Source organism: Zosterops lateralis (genome assembly GCF_965231275.1).
Source record: "Zosterops lateralis genome assembly, chromosome: 17".
Taxonomy (NCBI): Eukaryota; Metazoa; Chordata; class Aves; order Passeriformes; family Zosteropidae; genus Zosterops; species Zosterops lateralis.
Genome location: NC_139777.1, coordinates 12,385,769 through 12,408,786, shown reverse-complemented (window position 1 = coordinate 12,408,786; position 23,018 = coordinate 12,385,769). Strand labels below are relative to the sequence as shown.

Sequence of the window (23,018 nt, the reverse complement as noted above, 5' to 3'; positions counted from 1 at the left end):
TGTCCTGATTGTTGCTGCACTGTTTTCATCAACTCTGAAGATCCATCAAGAAGGAGAAGCTAAAATTCCAGTTCTTCACCAAGGTAAATAAACAAAGTCATAGCAGCTCCACAGCTGCCCTGGAGATGCTGTCTCTGCTTGGGGTCAGTGGGGAAAAGCCTTGTGAAGGCAGAGAGCCCTTGAGAGCAGACAAAGCTGCCTCCTCCCAGAACCAGCACCAAGGGAGGGCTACTTCAACAGAAAATAAAGCAGACTCTAGGGAAAAGGTCTGTGCCATTTATACTGATTTGTTGCAGACCATGCTAGACCCCAGCTCTACTAACAACCAGCCTGACCAGTAGAAACCTTTCCCATACAACCTTGCTCCTGTTTCAACTCCACTGTGTTTTCGTTTCTCTCTCTCTTTTTTTTTTTTTCCTTTTCTTTTCTTCTTTCTTTTCTTTTTCCTGCTTACAGTTTGCTTCCTCAGGGCTTTTTACTATCTGGCTCCTTTGGTTTCTGATCTAGTGGCCTTTCTCAGTTCCTGTACCAACAGCTTTAGTCGTACACCCCTCCTGCCTTTGAGGTGAGCTCCCCACACCCACCATCCCCTCTCCATCTGCTGCCACCATCACCCACATCCTTCTCTGCCCTCACCATCATCTGGCAAGAGGGGCTAGTGGGGGTCTCCATCACCCACCAATATTCCACCCACACTCCCCATCCCAGCACCAGCCAGGGGCAGCATCCTGCACCCCATGGTGAGGCTTTACCAGGGCACCACGGGGAAAGCCAGGCTGAGGTGCACATGTTATTAACCCACTCCATATATTTAGTGTCTGGAAAGCATCTTGAAAGACAGACTGGGATTTTACTTCTCAGCGTCCTTGTCCAGTGACACTTCAGTGCTCTACATAGGAGCTGTCTGGATCCAAGTTCAGTCTGGGTGGGTGGTATAAAGTGAGGCCTACTTAGTGCTAGAATAAACGCAGCTTAGGGGTTAAGAACAGGTGCTGTCCCCAAACCTGCTCCCATCAGCTCTCTGAGCTGAGGCCCAGGCCCACTTCATGGCAGTAAATTGTCTCCAACATACTGACCTGAGGTGTCACTTCACAGCAGCAAAATAGTTTCCAGCCACCTCATGTCCCCCCAACAGCAGCTCAGCCACAGAGGCACAAAACAAGTTGGGTGATTTATGTATTTTGGGGACTATTTTGCAAAGGAGTTTGCAGAACGTTCCTGATAAAATAGGATAAAAGTCTCTGCTTTAGCTAGGCATAATTGGACGCTTTAATCTGGTAACATTTTGCTCTTGCACACTTCTAGTCTGCATTTCATCAAGGGCTGTCAACAAGATGACAGTGTTCTCTAAGTACATAATCATACAGGCTATAAAATAGGACTCAAGGAAAAAAATCCCCCCCATCCAAGTATTTTGCTCTCTGACTCACTCATCTGACAGACAGGGGCCCAATGCAGTGAACTCTCAATAGTGCATATTGTATTTTTTTATATATATATGCTATTTTTATGTGTACATATATATAAAAATATACATATAAATCATTCTCATCCTTTGTTGTATGGTCAATCAAGGACACAGATCTGCCATGCAGGAGCCTGGGTACCTACTTCATTTAGCAGAAGAGGTGCCTTCAAAATCCAAGTGCTGTACATTTTCACGTGGCAGCTTCAGCTCTGGATACCTGTCTCACTGATATTTCATACTGATGTTCACCTCAACCTCTTCAACTCTCCCTCTGCCTTTCCTCTCTCCAGCCCTTCTCTAAAAAGACCCAAAGCTTCCCCAGTCTGTGTAGCTCTGCACCCTCCTGCTCCCACAGGTGAAGTCCCCATACTAAATTCAAGTCCAGGTCATGGCTATCAGTCCTCTTCCGTGCAGAAAATGCTGCAACAATAGATTAGCCATTAAGCTTCCAGTCCCAGCTGGCTGATCTGATTCCAATCCAGAGCAGCTGGGGCACCTGCTGGGCAATGGCAGCACCTTCTCTTCAGTCCTGGGGCTGCCCTGACAGGCTGCCCCTCACCAGGTGCTGAATGAACAGCACCTCCACCACTCTAGCCCATCCAGAGTATCCTTGCTCTCACCAGACAGTGTCCTCAGCCCTAATCAGGGACCAAACCTCTGGAGAGCAGTTGATTCCTCCTGTGGGGCCAGTTTGTATACACACATTTTCACTAAGCTGTAGCTTAAGTATTCAGATGGAGGAGAAGAAATGGATCTGAAAGTTTAAAATCTGTAAAATTTATAGCCAAGTTTTCAAGAAACATGTTAGCACAACATTAGTGGCAACAGAAGTGGGTAATTATTTTGTATAAAGCAGCTTCACTGTGGTGCAAACATGGACAGAATCAGAGCATTTCTGGTACATCTGAAAAGCCACAGTTCATGTTGAGCTGTCAGCCAGAGCTCCCACTGCTATGCTGGTTCCAGGGGAAGGAGAGGGTCTAAGGGACAAGCTCAGTTCTGTTTGGTGAGTCTGGTGCAAAGCCCAGGAGGGATCTGGTGGCCCCACACCCACCCCAGCCCCTTGGCATCTTCCCTAAAGAAGCCCCAGTGACAATGGCCATGCCACCCCTGCCTGTGCACTTGGTGTGCACACAGACCTGCTCAGCACAGACCTCCATCCTTCTTCTGCCCTTTGCTTCCAGCTGCATTTGTCCTTCTTATTTATTTCTCCCCCAAAGAGGACATCTGCAAGCTGCAGCCAGCAGAGAAACACAGCTTAGGGGTGCCAGAGTCCCAAGCAGGCACAGAACTCCTGTGTGAGACCACCTGAGCAATTTATCCCTCAGAATTGTGTGATTGATCTTCCTCGCCCCCTGAAAAGCCTCACGGCAGCAGGCACAGCCGAGCCTGCTGTCGGGTGGGGACACAGGTCTGTCCCTGCTCCCGTCATCCCTGCTCCATCTCATCACTGCACGTTTCACACCCATTTCAGCCGCCCCCGCGCCAGCTCCCCTTGAGCATCAGCTGCCACTAAGGCCTCTGTCCTCTCCCTCTGCTGCAGGATGACATGCACAGGGTCATTGACCAGCAGCTGATGGACAAACACCCGAAGGAATGGAGCCAGCTTGCTTATTCCTTCTCCAGTGGCTCCGGCGCCAAGCGGAGTGCCCGGCCCTCCCCCGCCTTCAGGCCGGAGCAGCAGGGGGACGAGCCCGTCGGGGCCGAAGGAAACCGTCTCTTCTCTTTTTTCAAGAAAAATTAATTTGAAAAAGAGAAAACTCTCCAACAATTCCTGCTTCAAGATGGGGAGTGGGGCAGCTGCCCAGCTTGCTGATGGACCCGAGTCTGATCCACTGAGTTAAAAAGAAGGGGGCAAAGGAGTTAACCCTTGAGACTCTGCACTATTTACACCGCACCTGGTCTGAACCAAATGTTTACATGAATTGGAGATTTGCAAATTGACAATGTGATCCTAGTAGAAAGAAACTTTTCTTATTCTATAAGTGAAGTGATAAACTTCAGGGTTTATTTTAGGCGCTTTGACACAGTCCAATTTCTGCTGTGAAGAATACTCTGATTGTCTTAAAAGCATTCTTATGCTGGAGAAGGAAATAAGCAGCCCCAAGACAGAGTGGTGCAGGGGATTGAGAACTGCTGTCACAGCAAGCACAGGGGGAAGAAGGCTGAATGCAAGAGGACAGAAGGGAGCCATTTGTACCACCCTGGCAGCTGTGACATCCCTCATCCATCCCACTGAGACTGGAGTCACTCTGGCCCCAGCATTACCATGTTTTGACAAATGTAGCTTTCTCCGTGGTGGAAGTTGAGCCCTCGCTGCAGCTCCTGCCTGGGCACCATCTCCCCTGGAGCTCTGTGTGGCTGTTCACCCTCGCTGGAATCCAGGCTCCTCACAGCTCAGAGGACAGATAGGTGGTGTCACTGTCCTCTCCAGCTCCCTCCTGTTACAGAGGTAAGAGTTGTATGCTGTAGCTACACAGATTTTTCCCCAGGAGACTGACCATCTACAACAGATTACAGACTGGATAAAAGTTGTGCATGTTCAGTCCTGGGGCACCTGCTGTTCTTCCAATGGCCAAAAGTAGCTTGGGAGCTTTAGCAAGTCACACACCTCTCCCCAAAGCCATACACATCTCCCAAACAGAATAAGAAAACTCTCATTTTAACTGGATAGGCCCCCAAAAGCCTAACTAATAATTCACTGAAAGCCTACTCCCAGTGATGTCAGTCAGTCTTGGACACTGGGTTGGCAGACTCGATCCTCAGAAAGCACACTGGCATCTGCCTTCACTGGAGCCAAAGGCTATCAGGGTGTCTACAAAGCTCTGGAAAGCCTGCAGGTTACTCTGTCCTATGCAGTAACATTGGCTATGGCCTGACAGAAAGGAGTATTTGTCCCTGCCTGTGGGTCAGCCCTTTGGTGAGCAGGTAGCCAAAAGTCCTTTTGATCAAAGATGACCAGAGCCTGCTTTGCACGACTTGATCAACAAGAAGGAACGTGGCTTTTTTGGTGTATGCACACAGCAGTGCTGGAAATCCTGCAATACTCAAGTAGGGACCTTCCCTCTGCTCTGGATGGGCACTTTACAGCTCTTCTCCTTGATCAGTCTGCCATCACAAGCCAGTGAGGAGCACCAGGCTCAGTTCAGAGATGTCCTGCTGCTGTCATAAAATTTTCACACATTCTCCCAGCTCATGATACCCATGGGCCCCAGTTTGTTTCCTGCTGCTTTAAAGAGGCCACCACCTACACTGTCCCACAGCAGACAGAGCTGGGTGAACCTTCAGCTCTGCCCTGCTCAGCAACTTCGGTGCTAACACACCATCCCACAGGGAGCTGCTGTCTCTGCTCACTACTTACAGGAACCAGCTTTTTGCTAGAATAGGTACCAAACACCTCCCAAGCAGCAGGTAAGAGGCTGGTGGCTTGTGTTTTGGTATTATTCAGCTTACCTGTGGGATAGAACATCCATAATACCTCAGTACAAATATCCTTTCTGCCTATGAAGATTTGAGCATTCCTTATTATCATGAAGCCACCACACTGGTATGAAATCACCTTGCACTAAGGCAGCTCTGGGTTGCAAGGAACAGAGTGTCTGAGACTGGCAACAGTAGTAGAGAGCTGAGTGGTAAAACCCATCTACATGAAAGCAATGAACCCTGGAGTGCAGAGTCTGCTTCAGGAAATACCTGGGCAAAGCCCCACCAATACAGCTTGATGCTTATGGGGAAAGGAATCAAGAGCCTCACAGGCAGGGAAGGAAACTGAACCTTGGCCTCTCCTTTCTAGGCAATGCTCAGCTGCTGAGTATCTGCTTGTAGCCAGTTGTGCAAGCAAGGGGAAGGGCTGCAGTGCAGTGCCACGTGCTCTCAGTCCTCATCCTCCCGTGTACTGTGACTGTACTGTGACTCTGGATAGGGCAGGGACACAAGGCACATACTCAGCATCTCCTGCTGCCAGGACTGTCACACCCACATGCATTACCCCAACCACTGGTACCTGCAAAACAAGGCGTGGCTGTGTGGATGCCAGTGATAGCTGTGACACAGTGACACCTGCAAACACTGAAAGCGATGCTCTGTCGCAGGAGAGCTGCGTGAACATCTCGGTCCTCAGGGACCTTTCTTCTGCTGTCAGTTGTCATTTCCCAGACCCCACCAACTCTGCTCAAGCCACATGCCCAGCAGTTGTGTGGGACTCTACCCCAGTGAGGATGAATGGATGGATGGATGAATGGATGGATGCAATCCTAAGGCAAGGGACTTCAGTTATCCCATGAAGATGCAGTAATGAGACAAAGAAAGGTGCCTTCTGCTACGTTTGCTGAGGAAAGTGACTCAATCAGTTGCAGGGGTAGGCACAGCACATCTCTTCATTTAAGAAGAATCCTTAATCCCATTGCAATTTTATTTATTTAACAAGAGTGACAGAAGAGATTGCAAGAGGAAAGTCAGCATGTTCTAAGGTGCCAGTTGGGTATGGTTTCTTCAAACAAGCCCCTTCACCCTAAAGACTTAGTTGCACTACTAAACCCAGAGATACAAGAGAACTGGGTGTAATGAACTGGACAATACACCAAAGGAGACCTCCTTGTGCTGAGCTGCTACTCCACAGGAACAGAAACTGCCTTAACACAGCAGCTAGGTTTTGTCTTCTGTCTTGAAAAACCTCACCCGTGCAGTCCTTCACCCCCATTTGTCACGTTGTGTTTTAACAAGGTCCCGACTACTTCACCCTGTGCTGTCATTAACACACTCGTATCCTGTCATGGCCAGGAGCCTGGAATCAGCCTTGCAGTGCTGGTTAGAAGACACTTCACTTGTGGTACTTGACTCTTCCAGGACACACACACGGTGTAAAGGAAACAGCGGCTCCAGGGGATGAGATGAAGGAAGCACATTAATCCAGCAGGTACTCAGGATCCCAAAGGAGATTTAAGGAGTGGGATCAGCAGCTCTAAACACAACTCTCAGCCTTGCTTTTGAGATAATGGTAAATGAAACAGTAGTGCTGCACAGTCACTGTTCAAATATTGCACAGAGAAGAGATGCCTGCTGAGATTAAGGTTACAAAGGTCTTTCCCACAGCTGAGTACCAGGTGACTGGGCAGATGTTTGTTATGCCAGCCCGAGGGAAAAGGGATCAGTCTCCCCTTCCTAAATTCTGCAAGGGAAGCAACTGTAAACAAGGAACAAATGTAAATGAAAGGCAAGTCACTAGCACTTTATCTTCATACAAACTTAGATCAGCAACTTGCCATGGAGATGAACAGTAAATCAAAAAGTTACTGACAACAGAGTCATTTTGCACAGAGAGCAGGAAGTGAGGCTTCAGGCAGGGCCACATGCACTTGTCCTACTTAGAATGGTGAATTCCAGATATGCCTCTCCATCAGGCAAACTCTCTACTCCCCACTCGGCTATAAAAAGCAAGATTGTTTGAACCAAAAAGCCAAGAAAGGAAGTGTCTGGGTGCTGCAGCAATGATTCCCTTGGATTGAGAGGGAAAAAGCACAGAGCAGGGACAAGCAGAAAGAATGTACCTATAGATATGTACATATACCACAGTGCTGTAATTTTTGTATGTAGCAGTCATGTAAATAAATGTATGGTTTTTATAAGATACATATTATAAAGATCTATAAAGGCATATTTTTAGTAAAAACAATGCTCTGCTTCTTTTGTAAATAGTTCTCTTCAGAATAAAACACATCATTTATATGATACTGTCTCAGCTCTCACTTTACTGTCCCCAGCTGCAAAACAAGCTCATTTTTTGAACTGTCATTTAACACCCAACGGCATCTTTGGTGCTGCATCATCCCAAGCAATTCAGCCAGGTAAAGCCCCTGTGTGTGCTTAGGAGAGAAGGGGCCAGGGCAAAAACATTTGAAACATTTGTATCTCTTGGTGCACAGGAAAACACAAAGGTGGGTACATCATCCCACCTTCCATCATTTGTGTCCTTTACTGGCCCTGCTACAGAGGCAGACTCGAAGTGGAAGTAGTTTAGACAGCAGACACAGACAGTGACACACCCACAGCTGGCAGCAGCTGCAGCTCCAGACCATCCCCAGGAGTCCCCTCCTCCTACTCCTCCCAGAAGGGCACAAACAGAGCAAAGGTTTCCCAGAACAGGTTTCCATCCCACTCCCCAGGAGCAGCCTGGGCGGGGCAAGGGGATGCTGAGGGCACAGCCACGGCTGCAGTTCCTGCACAGATTAATTAAACACACATTAATTTCCTGGGAAAGTGAGGAGAGACTCCAGATGCTTTTTAGTCACCTCGGGAGGAGGAGCTTTCAAAGCTCACTCAATACCTTTTGTTGAGCAGAAAGACAAAAGATTACAGCACAATCACAGGCATCTCACTTCACACAGAAATAAGTTACCAGTTCCACCTTGCTCTTTCATTCAAACTAAAACAGCAACTAAACATTTGAAAGCATGAATTATGGGGTTTTTTAATATTGCCTCTCAGGAAATAACCTTTTACACTCAGCAGCAGAGCTCACCCCTGGCTTGCCACCCTCCACCTCCAGGTGCTGGACAGCAGAGGAAACAGAGCCTCAAAAAAAAGATTTGGCAGCTTGTAACCTTTATTTTTAGTTTTTTAAAATTATTTAAAAAGCATAATTAGAAACTTTCATTACAGAAATAATCCTAGCAAACCAGTTAGACATTCCATTGCTCAACATTTAGGAAACTTCACATCAGCACCACTAGAGACACGGTCCCCACCCCTTCCAATTGAACAGTGATGGCAAGAGCAGAGGTAACTGCTCCTCTACAGCCAGCTCTGGGAAGAAAAAAAAAAAAAAGAGATTCCCACTTTAAGCCAGAAAGCTGGACCTGGACTGACAGAATTCCAACCAACCACAGCCACAAAAACTTGGACTCAAAGAGGACCAATTTATCCATATAAGAGAACACTCCAGGCTTGGGTGCACCATTTCCTCATTTTATTGCATCATTTCCAGTAAATTCAGACATGTTCTTTACTTCTGCCTATATGAAGTTACTCCCTCCTAGATCTGCACACAGCTACCAACAAGATTCCCAAAGTAACACAGCTGGGCCCCTCCATCTGAACAGCTCCAGGGGCTGGCCCAGCTCCTCCCAGCACACACCACATTCCACACTGGAGAGCAGACAGGATGGACTGGTGTGACCTAAGCCACCACTTCCCACAGCCACTCAAGTCTTACAGTGATCAGAGCTCACTCCAGCAGAGTCATCCCAGCTCACTCCAACTCTTGGGTTACCAATATAAGATATGTGAAGAGATGGGTGAAGGCAGCTGGATACGTATCCCCAGCACCTGAACTGATTAAAAACCCCATGTGTTACACATTCATTGTTTGCACTTCGGAAAAAACTTTTTAAAGTGATTGACTGTGATGTGATTGTATGATCAGGGCTTTTACCACAACCTGAAAAATCTAAAAAAATGCAGGCAAAATAAGTGATTAAAATGTAGCCTCTCCTGGGGAAAGAGGGAGGGAGGGAGGGAGGGAGAGAAGTGGGCTGATTCCAAGCTCATAGACATGAGTGAATCACATCCTACCAAACTAAGGCCAGAAATTCCATAGGGCCACTTACTGGCACATGGAGTTTGTCCACCTTCAAGGCCTTAAAGGAAGTCATACCCTCCATGCCTTTTAAGGTAAAATTATTTTTAATATCATTTAGGCAATAATTCAGGTGCTGACATGTCCTTTCAGCCCAGACATTTGATATTTTAGTTACACACACATACACTCTCCAGCTTTAACTACATCTATTCAGGCTGAGGAAGTGAGCCCTTGTTTTCCCAGAAAGGCTGACGAGGGCCAGGAAAATGTTGCTGAGCACAGCAAGCCCAGTTTGTTTCCAAGTGTGATCCTCCACCACCACATAACCCAAGCAAGCAAGCTTTCCATTTCTTTGCATTAAACAGCAGTCCTCCTTCCTAACAGAAGAATCCTGGGAACGATTCTGCAGCTTTCATGTTCGGACATCAATAAGAAGAGCTGGATTTTATTTCATGCCTTTTCTCTCTTAAAAACAAAAGCTTTGCCACCAAAATTCACATTCAAGTTCAGATTGCCTATTTGTGGACAGGGCAACAAGGAGAAGTTTGGGGGTTTTGGCAGAATCACATGATTTTTGTTCTTCTCAAAAGAAATGGACCCTCACTTAGGACACTGGCAGAACCAGAAGCAGAGGTCAAAGTTGTTAAACTTTGCTTTAAAAAAAAAAACAACAACAAAAAAAAAGGTTTTATCCAAACAAATCCCACTTCTGCAGGTCAGTTTGTTTTCCAGTATCTTGATACAAACTACAGGAGAGCACAGGTACAGCTGGGCTGCAGCACAGAGGTGAAACCCAAGGATCCAGCCACAAATCTGGATGATGGCAAGCTGAAATTCCAGGCCCCAGCAGCAGCTCCAGCTGCCAGCCCAGGGGCTGGTGAAATGAAACCCCAGGCTCCAGCAGTGACACCTGCAATCCTGGTACCTAGAAAAACACAGCCTGAGCCCCAGGAAAAGCCTGGGACTCCAGGAGAAGCCAGGGGCCCCAGAGGCACCAGTTGCCAGCCTGGAGCCCAACAGAAATGCAGCTGGAGGCCCCAGGAAGCAGTCACTGCCAACCCGGGGCCAACTCAAATTAAGAACTTTTAAACTTTTTCTTTAAAAAGATGAACTCTGCAGTCCATGATTGGTTGACATTAAGAAGGCAGAAGCCAAAGCGACAACAGGGAGGCGAGGCTGGTTAAAGCAATATACATTATATACAAACTCTTGGGTTAATTAGTCCACTTGGTAGGCAACGTCCTTCTTGTCTACAAGGCGCACTGGAATGAGCAGGGGAGGAGAGGGGGGCAAGATTCCATCCGATACCTTCTTGGCACTGCAGTGGTAAGGTGCCAGCGCCTCTTGATAGAAAACATGGAGAAAAAATAATCTTTAAATAACGGCACAAAACTGAGAAAGTCCTCCCAAAGCCTGCCCCAGTGGAATTGCCCGAGTCTAGCTGGAGGGGCTGATCTGTCTGAGAGCAGAGTCTCTGCAGCAGGGAAGGGGCATTAGCAGCACCGCTTCTTCCTTTTACTGTTCTTCGTTAGCTTCACCACATCGTTCTGTTGCTGCTGTTGCTGCTTCGCTAAGTTTTCTTTCTTTGCTCGCAGGACAAGCTCTGTAATGCAGTTAAACATCTGCAAGAGAAACAAGCACGGTCAGAACCACCCCAGAATTTGGGCTGGCTCCTATGGGGTGCTGCTCTTTGGTCCTTGGAAGCCATTCTCCTTTTCTGTGTGTTTCAATAATGCTTCAGAGACCTTCCCCAACCCACTATGGCCTGAGTGGAAATCCAATACCTTTTCCCAACCCACTCCCAAACTAAACAGTACCACTATCCCTTTTTAAAAACCAGGGCAGTTTGTCAACTGAGGCCAGGAGTGAAGCCTGGGCAGTCCTACCTCCTGCAAGCATTTTCAAGTGTTTCCTGCCTAATACATGAGCTGTAAAGCTACTGAAAATGCAGTGTAGGCTCCTTCATTTTGCTTCCCCAGCTCTTCTAAAAACAGCTGAATGTCTCTTTTTGACATTTTATCTACTACTTGCAACTCATACAAGCTTACTTTTTCTTTCTCAATGGGAGAATGGAATTTTTAATTCTTCCCACACCATTATTCCCCAAATCATGTTATCTCTTCTCTTCTGAATATTATATTACCTCTTCCACATTAATATTTTCTTTGGCGCTGGTCTCAAACAATTGGATCTCCATCTGCCCAGCAAATTTATAGGCATCTTCTGTTTCTACCACTTTTCGGTCTGGGTCATCATTCTTATTGCCCACTAAAAAAGGAAAAAGAATAAAAGTCAGTTTGGTATTTCAGCAGGCCAGGCCACTAATTAAGATGCTATAACTCCTCTAATACCTACCTAGTATCCTGCAGACATCATCACAATTTTGATTAATTTCATGCAACCACCGTTTTACATTCACAAAAGATTCTGCGCTCGTTACGTCGTAAACAACGATGACCCCGTGTGTTCCTCTGTAATACCTGTGGGGCACAAAAGGACAGCAAATGTTAACTCAGGGTATCACCTTCTCTTCCACTGAACTTCTACAGGGTTCACAGCAAATCCTCAAGCTATGGTAATCAAGTGCTCCCCTTTTCTTTCTGTTAAGACTCATGTAGCTCTTTTGTAACAGCTTGATCCCAGGCTTTTCCACCAAAACTGCAGAGCTCCCTGCTCATTCACTCTATACAAATATGTTTCCAAGTCCAAAGACTTCTAAAATCTTCCTTGTTCAGGTTGCCAAGACCTTCAAAGATGAATGTTGTTTTCCAGCTACAGGACCAAAGGCAGTGGTACTCCCAGCACATCCTCAGAACTGGCTGTGATGTGAACCTTGGGGCTGTATAAACCACATCAAGTTTTTGCAGATTTCTGTTATCTGTGAACGATCACTTACAGACTAAAATTTCAGCAGATCTCCAAATATACTCAACCTTCAGTCACAGTTCTCTCAAGCTCTCAAAAATTTCTGTCTTGTTGAGCGACTGTGTTCTGATCACACCTTCCCACTCAACAGATCGACTCCATATGTGCATTCAATACACTCTGCTACCTTTAGCCATTAAAAATAAGCTTTATTTTAGTTTATTCCCATTAATCTTGGGCAACTGGCACCTTTAAAAGATGATGCACAAGTCTGATATGCAAGAAAAATATCTGAATTCAGGTTCTAACATTATCACCTGCACAAAGGTACCAAAGACAGACAGTTTATGAAAATGCTAAATAAAAAATCAGCAAGCTCTACCTTCTCAGTTTCCAGCCACAATCACAAGGCTAGCAGGTACATTCCCTATTGCAAATTAGGCAACTGTGACCCAAAAAATAAGAAGTAATTTAAACAGGAAACAATTAACAGTGAGGTCTTCATCAGGATCCATTTTTTATACTATGTGTAGCTTTATTCTTTTCCTTTCATCCTCTTTGTTTTGATCAATATTAATTTTTTAATAAAACAAATTCAAAAAACCAGCTTACAAAATTGAGGATTTTCCCTTAAATTGTGACAGCATTCCTAGACCTTGCGGTCTTATCACAAGCACTTCTTGCAGTACATCCACTGGACTTCAGAGATTTCCACTGTGACCATTCTGCTCCTCTTTGATTGTTGCAACTCAGCAAACACACCTTTGAACTTCAAAGCCTTTGAAGCTAACCCAAACACACCTTTGAGAAGATCTCAAAGTTTCAGCTCACTTTGCTACTGAAGTGCTTAAGCAAGTCACTGTCTCTTCCCACCTCCAGGCTAATCCATCATCCTTCTTCAAGAGAAGCCACCTGCCTTTATACACCATCAGACAGACTTGCAGAGAGGCAGATCACCCCCAGAGTCACACACCTTCTTCTCCTGATCCCCCTGCAGCAGTCCCTGGGCAGCAGTGCTCCTCCAGGGTGCTCTGCAGCAGAACACTCTGCTCCTACTGCTTGTCTGGGCACTTGCAGAAGACACTCAAATACTTCTCCCATGCCATGTTTTGTGCTGCACATTCACTTCCCTTGGCAAGAACTAACTCAGGTAGGAATTACTTATTCCCAGCCCAGAAGAAATCCTGCACTTTCAAATGTTCTAGTTCATTCACAGTCAGTTCTTCCAACAACTTCAAAATTTGCTACAGCACTGCAGTTGTGCTTTACTTGATTACAACTCAACTTTATTCACAACTTGGATCTTCTAGAGGGAAAAGCCAGCCCCTGCCAGCCCATGGCCTGAATCCACATGTTGCAAAAATAACCCATCCTCTCCTGACACTAGCATGCCCTGCACACTGAATTTTGATGAATCCTGTTTGTGTGATAACATCAGAAAGGGAAAGATCTCCAATCCTACCAACACACTGGACTTCTCCACAGCTGAACAATAAATCAATAATCTTCAAGCTCTCCCATATCACCACCTAATAATCTTTTAATTCAGCACCCTCAGGCTGACCCACCACTTCCTCACCAACACTGAGCACTGTGTTTGCCAAGACAACACTGAGCCCTTAGAGAAGTGCGGTGGTTCAGCTGCACCTACGCAGAGCTGCTTCATTCTGTGTGCACACCGAGCCCAGGCTGGCATCCCTGCCAGCCCAGCCAAGGGCCCAGCAGAGCATCCTGCTGCTCCTACCTTGCCCACACACCTACGTTTTCTTCTGAGCAAAGCATCTGATGTCGGGGAGTGGAAAGCCAGCAGGCAGCATGCACCGATCCCACTCCTGACACATTGTCAACACCACAGGGTTTTGCTCCTGGGATGAGGGCTGTGGGCTGGATCCTGCAGCAGGGACCACCACAGCAATGAGAACCCTGCTTGGAGCTCCTGCCATTGATATTGCCAGCCACCTGAACAGAAATAGCTTCCTTTGTGCAAGACAGCAACCTCTGACTCCTGCTGAGCGCCTACCAGCACACGCTGCTTCTATTTTTGGAAGGGAAGATTGTCTGGCACATCGTTCTAGAAAGGTTGCCAACCCCTCATCTACACTCAAATGTCATTTTCTCTATTGGCTGTAATTACCAAGAGAGATAAGCCTGAGAGATAAGACCATGACTACCTGTTATTCTCTAACTCTTAAATCCCACAGCACACATTTTTTCTCAAAAAGCTGGTCATGCTGTTCTCTATCAGTTGTTAGATATGGCTCTGCATCCCTGGTAACATTTTAGGCTTAACAAGTACAGCGACCAACCCCAAATGCAGGACAGTACTAGAAAACAAAATCTGATTTATCCTATCCCATACTTCAACTTCCAGAATGATGTAGTGCAGAATTGCTTTTATAACAGGTTGTGGGCTTTGGCGAGTAGAGAACAGATGGGGCTTTTGGCATTCAGGGAGGAGTAGGTGTAAATTTTGTGCTTTTGGCAACCAAGAGGTAGTTGAGACTTTGACACAAGGGAAAGAATGTCTTATCTCCTTCCCATCCACATTTTTGGGGAAATGGAGACCACAGAAATGAGAGCAGAAGAGACCTGAAGTCCTCAATCTGAGCCTCTCAGTCACAGAGGGATGTTGGCTGTCCTCCGTGTGGTGGGTGTGCTCTGCCATGCACTCTGCAAACACCCAATGCCAGCATCTGCTGGTGGAAATATCTTCATAAAATACAGAAAAAAATGTTCTAGATCAGTTATTCACCTTAAGAGTATCCATGAAAGTATCCTCCTGAGGTGAAAGACAACCAAGCCTGACCTGTGTACACCCCTGGATGCTTGGTAGTAGCCAACAATCTCCCATATAGCTGGAAGAGTTCCCTAGACCTAGAGGCTTTACATTTAGCTTAGGTGTGGAAAAGGCTTTAAAGAAGCCAACATTTAAATTGAAATAAACACCTTATTGTTTGTTCTACCACTAGAATAAACTGGGGGTTACCCAAACTCAACATGCCCTTCAGCCACCTGCATCCCCCTGTAACATTCCTTGGGAAACACGAGGGAACATTTGCCACTCATTGGGGCATTCCCTGCTGCAAGAAACCAGTGAGAAAGTTCTCATATTTCCTCTAGCAATTGCTTCCCAATATTAACATCTGGAGTTATAACAAGCAGTTTCATGGAGCACAGCAGTAGCTAAGTCAGATTTAAAAGAGACACTGTGTCAGTCCAGTAGGACCCATATGTTGTTTTTTTTCAGGAAAACATATAACTGCCAAATATGAAAGACAGGTCACTGGTTTAATCCAGCTTCTCTATTCATATTTCACTACTTTGTAACAAACATTTCCTTCATTTGTTCATTCATCTAGAATTCTAAACATTTCCAAAGACTTCTAATAATCTGGTTTCATACTCATCTTTCTTTCAAGTTCTTGGAAGCACATCTATTGTCAGTCAGACCAGTCTTTTAACTATGAGCCTTTTAGTCATATCTGCTTTACAAGACACAGCAATTCTGTCATCTCAAAGATCTTATCCCTCCCTCAAACATGCCATTCCACAGGAAACCATGGCAGAAGGTCCCTCTGCTATCACTATTCATCCTGAGCTGGCATCTGACAACTATTATATAAAAGCCTGAATCCTAAACCCACAGTCCTGAATCAGGACAAAGTAGTCCTGTCTACAAGAGGAAATCAAGTACAGGGACTGGCTGTTCATGCATTTTAAGTATTCCTGCTAATACAGCTGCGTCCTGGCATGCTAAATCCCTGGTGAATTTAAATCAAATTTAATTTGGATGACATTCCATGGCAACCAAGTTCACACAGATCAGCCTCTCCTGCCAGAAAGCACCAGCTATCCCAGTATTTCCACGTTTAACAGACAATAAAACCAGCTGCCTTTATACTTCCTAGTCTGAAATTGTGATCTAGTTTCATTTTCTTGAGCTTCTGTAAAATACTCGAGACCAACTTGATTTCTGTTCCGTAACAGTTTTATTCTGCTTTTCAGCTTTTGACTGTAGCTACAGTCAAGTGAAATCAAACTAGTACAACCTTTTAATGTTTCCCAATTTTCCACTATTAACTTCCTACCACCTCTACCATTTTGCAGTTCCAAGTCCACACAGCAGCACTACCAACCTGTTACTGTAATTACCAGATGGGCTCTAATTTCAGGCTTGCTTGCCAGGCTTGGCTCAACATCAATCTGAACTCTGCCTTTCACTGTAAAGGGACTCCCTGACCTACTGTAATACTGAAGGAACACCTTTTATATTCTTAACTTCAGTCTAAACCTCAATCTAGCCAAAGACCAGGCAGACTACTACATTCTGTTGACAGGGCACTCACACTCCACCCATGATTTGATAGCCAAGCCCTTTTGTGAGAACAAGCAAGGTTACTTGATTTGTCAGTCAGTTTAGGAAAAATAAATCAGTTACAGTATTACTTTGCCAATAAATGAAAGAAAAAAACCCAAGCCAGCCAGAACCATTTCCAAAATTTAACTCTTGTTATCGCCTGGTTTTATAGGTGATATTATTAGGAACACTAGACAAGCACAGCCAACTAACCTAGCAAGAGGCACTCTCATCCCACTATAACCAGCATTCCCAAAGCATTTTCCTCAACACTTAAAATGCACTTGGACACATGAATTTCTTGGCACAGAATTGCAAAAAACGCAGATCTTTTTTCCCTGACCACAGCTGAAATGGAGGAGTCTGTAACTACCAGAGCTAAGGCAGAAACCCCAAAATGTTAGCTGCCCCCAAAGTGCAATATATCTCACTTGGGTAAAAAGCAATGCAAAAGGAAGTAGCAGCCAAGTTCCAACAGGCACACAAATGCCTCAAACCATTTCAGCTTATCTATTTTAGATGTTAATCAAGAAATGAACTTCCATAAAACACTGCGCAAAGTCCAATCCGCAGCTGTTCCCTGTGGCAGAGGGAATCCTCCTTTGCAGGTATTCCCTGCTCAGTGCTGGATAAACCATGGCTCTCTCAGCTCGCTGGCATCAGCCCCACGACCCAATGCTCATTAGCGAGCCCCGAGCCGCGTCGGGAATCTGCAAACAGGAAGGGCCTTTGCTGACTCAGCAGTAATCGGGGCTCTGGACCCGCCTGTCACAGCTGACAGGGCCGCAGCACTGCACGGTGCCTCCCCCTCACCACTTCCTTCCCAAAGCTGCCTGCAGCGCTCAAACAAGAAGTGATGTCACACACACAGGAACCCTACAAGAGGCAACTGAGCTTTTTCAAGCTGAACACTTAAGAAACAATGGAAGCGACCCAGTAATATCCGTATGGGAGTGCGGAGGAAAGGGGCGGCGCACACGTCACGTTCAACTTTGGCATTTCTAGTGCTTTAGACATAACACAGATGTAACCAATCTCATTATTTTCAGGTCTGAGTAAATTAATCAGTTCATCAGCTGAAAATGATCCTCCTCTCAAATAAGAGCCAAAGGAGAAGTGAGTCATAAAAGACCAAGTGAAACACATGGATCTTTCAAGAATTATTTTGGTTAAAACCCAAAGAAACAAAAGTTCTATTTCCAAGTGCTTTTCTTCCTCTTCCCCCATGAGGAGTCCACCTTTACTGCAATCAGTTTACAAACACATTTTATTCTTAGCTCCCACCACCGCAGCTCTAGGTGTGGTTTCTTCAGGAACAGGAAAAGCTCTGCACACGCTGTTCAGAAGGACAATGAGCTCAAATCTGAATTCCAACCAAGGAAAAGGTTAATATCATGTGGGCGTCTGCTTCAGCAGAACTCCACACAAAGATAGCTGCTAAAGCGTTTGTCCAAAAGGAAAACCAGGGATCAGAAATCCTACTCTTCAATCTCCAAGCTGTTCATTAGTTATATGGCACTGACAGAGGGTTTGCACTCTGCTTCTTCAGTGCATTCAGTCAGAGGGTGAACTTGGACAGGTACAGAGGCAAATTGTCTACTATATGCAGTCTAGTAACTCCAGTTCTACCATGTGGAAACCAGCAGCACAGGAATAAGACAAAGCCACCACAGGAATGCATAGAAGGGTGAGAAACTCTGAAATCCCAGTTCCAAACCTTGCCAGAACATCACCATCACAGTCTGTTCTGACACAGCTGAGAGAAGTTTCACTGTACAGACCACACAGCTATCATTAGTTAATCAACTGCAACACTTGAATATCTAAATCCCAACTCAGGACTACGAGCTCCAGACCCAAAGCCACACAGCACAGAGGCCAGTGTTACTCACGTTGATGTAATAGTCCGGAAGCGTTCCTGGCCAGCCGTGTCCCAGATCTGGAGCTTCACCTTCTCTCCATTGATCTCAACTGTCCGGATTTTAAAATCCACTCCAATGGTGGTAATGTAGCTGCCTGGAGGGAAAGTGTGGGTAAGTGAGAACTTAGGTCTTGTTTATTTTGGATGTCCCAAAGCACACTTCTTGAACACTACTTGGCAGCAGCTCTCAGACTGGACAAGAGAACAAAGTTCCCCATATCTGCTTACTGTTTAAAATGGCTTATATCATGCTGATCTGCATATTTTTATCTGTAGCTAACAGCCTTTTTCCCCAGCCATAAAACCACTTCTTCCACGCAACCTTTAAAATTAAAAGCTCAGTGTTAAAATAAAATTATTATTTTTCTATCCCATTGATTAAGAGTATGCACCCAAATATCTCAAGAAATAGACAGTAATTATGAGAGCATTTCACTTGTGAAAATTTTGAGACAACACTTTGCTTTAAATGCTTGTGCAAACACTTGTTTTGAATACAGTCTATTCTAAGAGTTTCCTCCCAATAAATTGGTTATATCACAAATGTAAGTGGTTTACCACAATACTCAATCAATCTAAATCCCAAATGGCTAATAGGAAGTCTGCAGAGAGTACAGCATAACCTAAACCACCTAAGCTGTTTCTGGAACCACCTCAGTATTTCAATACTCAGGGACTTCCAGCAGTGAGTGAAGATCAGACAGGATGGCCTGTACAGGCTCATACCAAGAGATGCAAAGTTAAAAGCAGGATGCATTCCCAGCACAGCCATCAGTGGGCAAACACAGATTCCTTACGAAGCAGCAGCACTGGAGCAAACCTAGAGCATTGCACTTACTGAAGGAAACAAACCACTCACCTGAGAAGGTATTATCTGCAAAGCGCAACAGCAAACTGCTCTTGCCCACACCTACGACAAACAAACACAGCAAATCTTTCAATATAGTCATCCTGGGGGTCAGGGAATATAACAGTGTTTTACCCATCCATTGCACAAAAATCAGCACATCATTTAGTACCACCCACCTTGACTGCTCATCTCCACACACTCCTTGGAGATTTGGCCAAGCACAGTCACCCCCAAGACTCAGGATGCTTCTGGAAGCAGTGCAGGGAGGGGGGACCTGTGTCCTCCCTCCTCCAGCCCTCAGCAAACCCTCCAAGAGCAGCTTCTGAACTGTGGTCAGTTCAAGAGGTCAGAGAAGAATAATAACTAAATGTAAATTTGCAATCAGTAGACTTATATCTGCTAGGGAAAGAGCCAAAGCTGAGCATGTCCTGTGAATTAACGAGGGCTCAGAACACTGCTCTGAATTCAGCACTCTGTTGAATTCTACTTGCACATCATGTGTGACATCAGGTACACCACTGCCTACCTCCATTCTGTGTGGAATTTGGACTGCTCTGACAATCACACCAGGGCTCAGTACTACAAAGCTCACATTAGCATGGCCACAGTCTAACAGAAGCCTAAACCAAACAGGAATTGGGAATCACTGTCCTGTATTGCCATCCAAAACAGCCTTGTTCCACATCTAACAAGAAGGACACACACCTTTCTGAAGCTGTACCTGTTGCCAAAATGTTCCATGAAACATTTCTCTAAATGCTTTGAGCAGCATTTCATCCAGGTTTTTCATAACTGATTGTTTGCACCCTGATCACACCCAGTTGCAGGGAAGCATTTTTTCACAGTGCTTCAGACAAGAACTGTAAGAAATTCATTCCTGCACACCCACCTAAGGGAATCTGGGTATCCAAATGCCTCCACATTGTTATCTCTGCATTACATTTCTGCTGTTAATGACCTTTCCTCCCCAAAATAAATCTGCTATGGCATGAATAGGAAATTCAGCTTCGCCAGGGTAATTATCTATTAAATCTTTTCAGGTAGAAGTTATTCAAGGTAATTATTTTGATGATGTATAAATTGTAAGTTCTTCTTAACAGAAGACCTATGCAAGGCTATGCAGAACTCTAGTAGATCTCAGCTGCTGGCATGTGACAACAGCTACCAACAAAAAATAAAAACCAACCTAAAATCTGCATGATTACACTAAGCCAGGTCTCATTTGCATAGAGTTCAGATCACCAGCCATCTGGAGAAGCCATGCTCATTTCTCATTGCTACCAAGCTCAGGAGGAAAAGAGGAAAGGAACTAATAAACACAAAGTTGCAGCACACATATAATCAATACCTCTGAGTTCAAAAAAGGTAGCAGAACAGTTCCTGTATTTTAACAGAGGCCTGGTTATTTAGCAATAGTTAAAGCTCTGCAAATACCAGTCAACAAAGAAAAAGAAAAAACTAAGAGAAAATGAGAGTGTTTCATTCAGCAGCAAGTGCTGTGCTCCTTGACCAAGCAGCCTTGGCCTTCAGCTCAGTGAAAGGCAGGAAGGTGCCAGAACCTGCAGACTTGTCAGACCAACCACAGCACCATCCCCGAGCTCGGCCAGCCCTGGGCAATGCTGCAGAGCTGCACATGACACTGCTCTGTCACACTGCCCTCCACTGCATAGGCTGCACTGCTCCCAGCACGCTGGCAGCTTCCAGAGAGAAGAAACCTCCCAAACTCAGGAAGTTCTACATGCTCCCAGTGACAATGATCTCACTAAACAAACACTGCTTCTGACCCACACTCTTCACGCGTAGAGAAACCACACTCTGGGTGACCCCACACTTCCCACACAGAGCTCTTTGAGAAGATCTGAAGAGAAGGCTCACAGGGCCTTCAGCTTGTTGAAGACAGCAAAATAAAATAAAACAAAACAAACAAACAAAAAGGCCTATTGACTTTGCACAATTAGAGTTAAAAGTAAATTTCAGTGTCAGACAAGATTACTGAATGGCAGAGTGAATTAAAGAAGCAGATGCAGAGCACAGATCGTCTGTATTATTTTTAAATATCTGGCACAGCTGAAATCACCAGCAGCTTTTCAAGATGACCTGTTCTAAAAACACACAAACCTACTACCCTCTTGACAGATTTGCATACAGGGGAAAGCAGATGAGACAGAACTATCCCATCCAGTAATAGTCCACTTCCTATTGCAGGGAATAAAATGTCAATAAACAAGACAAGCAAACTGTTTTGTGAAAGCAGGGACAAAGCCTTGCTGTTGGGGTTAGCAAAAACAAAACCAAAGAAAAATCAATAGTCCAACTACATGGTGAGATTTAATTACAGCAGAGAAACCACAGGCAGCCTGACAATTCTCACAACGCTCCTTTCACTGGATACACTAATAGAGATTTTGCTAAAGAAGACTGAGCTGAGAAAAATTATTTAATTGTTTAAAATGAGAAGTCTTCCTCAGAGTTTTTACCATCTTGTTTATCTTGCCTGAACAGTTTTGGAACCCATCAGCAAGCAACAGAGTTACTGCTCAACTCAGAATGCAGCATTTGGTTGTAATAATCCACAGGCTCCCAGAACTGCCTGGGGTTTAAGCTGCTCTGAAGCTGTTGTCTTGTCTCCCTCCTTAGATCCCTTCATGCAGACACAGTTTAGTGTAGGATGGAACATTTTTTACATGAAGCTAAAGCTTCTGAAGGTGACAACTGCCAAGATCGTGCAACATTACCCTTTCATCCAAGAGCTGTGCCTCGCTGCATGCCAGGACCTGCCGCCCCACGGACCACACCTCTGCTAAAAGAAGAGGGTGGATGCACCCTTCTCCAGTTTATGGAAATTCAACTCTAAACTGCTGGAGTGCAACCAACACCGAGCTGCACCGACGGCAGGAATCTTCCCAGTCCCAATTCTTATGTGCCCAGACCAAAGCACCAGACAGTGGCACAGTTCACACGCTCAGCCCTCCAGAAGTTTCTGAGGTTGCTGCAGAAGTATTTAAAGGTCGATTTTCAAAAAACCTCAAACTACACGTTTATCTCCTGTTTTTAGGTATTTGCATCCTATACTATTACGAAAAGTATGCAAAGCTACCAGCTCTTCCATGATTTATTAATTTTTTAAAAAAGCAACTCTGGAACTGAGACTTCAGGCTGAAGCACAGAAAATGGCTTAAGGAATAATTAAGATAATAATGGCTGTTAAAACGTACTGGCTGCCACATTGGAAACAATAGTCCTTAGGGCAGCCAGCCCTTCCCATCGATCTCTAAACTGCCTGTCACAGGGGAAGGGAATTCCCTCCTCATCCCAGCAACAGATCAGTGGGCGCCGTCAAAACATGCACTCGCCAAGGTTGATGCCGGCAGCACTGCCGGTGCTGTCCTGACTTCTACGTGTCTAATCTGCCTTTTCCCAAACCCAGCCAAGCTATTTACCATAATATCCTGCGGTAGCCAGTTCCGCAGGTTTATCAGATAAAACCTCCCGAAGCCCAAGCGAACGCGCCCCGCCATTCACACCCAACGCGGGGTCCCGGCTCAGCCCCGCGCCGCGGCACCGGCAGCACGAACGCCGCGGGTGCCCCGGGCGGAGGAGGCCGCCCCTCCCCGACTCCCCCGCGCCGCTCGCCGGCCCCGCCGCCGCACCCCGGCCCCTCACGGCCTGAGGGGCGGCCACCCCGCCAGCGGCCTACCCACGCCCCCGGGCCGCGCCGCCCGCGCTCACCGCTGTCGCCGATGATGAGCAGCTTGAAGAGGTGGTCGTAGTCCCGGGCCATGGCCGGGGCGCGGCCGCGGGCGGCGGAGCGGGCGGGGGGGAGGGGGCGGGGGGCGGCGGCGGCTCCGGCCGGAGCCACTTCCCGGACAAACAGCCGGAACTGACAGCGGGGCCGCCGCCGCGCATGCGCGGGGCCGCCGCCAGGGTCCGCCAGCTGCGCCGCCGCGCCTGCGCCGGCCCCGCCCCGCGGCTGCGCGGGAA

At 46.1% G+C, this 23,018-nt stretch overlaps 2 protein-coding genes across 2 annotated transcripts in view; one reads left to right on the top strand and one right to left on the bottom strand.

Moving 5' to 3' along the window:
- Positions 1–3,212, top strand: part of BICDL1 (BICD family like cargo adaptor 1) — a gene marked incomplete at both ends in the record, with an annotated part of 45,001 nt that extends 41,789 nt beyond the window's left edge. The window contains one exon of the mRNA XM_083874069.1: positions 3,012–3,212. Coding sequence (XP_083730195.1) covers positions 3,012–3,212 — 201 coding nt within the window. The remainder of the gene's footprint in view (positions 1–3,011) is intronic.
- A 4,839-nt stretch (positions 3,213–8,051) lies between these two features.
- RAB35 (RAB35, member RAS oncogene family) lies at positions 8,052–22,854 on the bottom strand. The gene is made up of 6 exons (XM_083873766.1): positions 22,767–22,854; positions 19,047–19,097; positions 18,159–18,282; positions 11,400–11,524; positions 11,188–11,312; positions 8,052–10,666 (listed from the first exon to the last, which is right to left on the bottom strand). Exons 1-6 carry the CDS (start codon positions 22,816–22,818, stop codon positions 10,538–10,540), a joined length of 606 nt encoding a protein of 201 aa, XP_083729892.1. The 5' UTR covers positions 22,819–22,854; the 3' UTR covers positions 8,052–10,537.
- Positions 22,855–23,018: the final 164 nt, after the last annotated feature.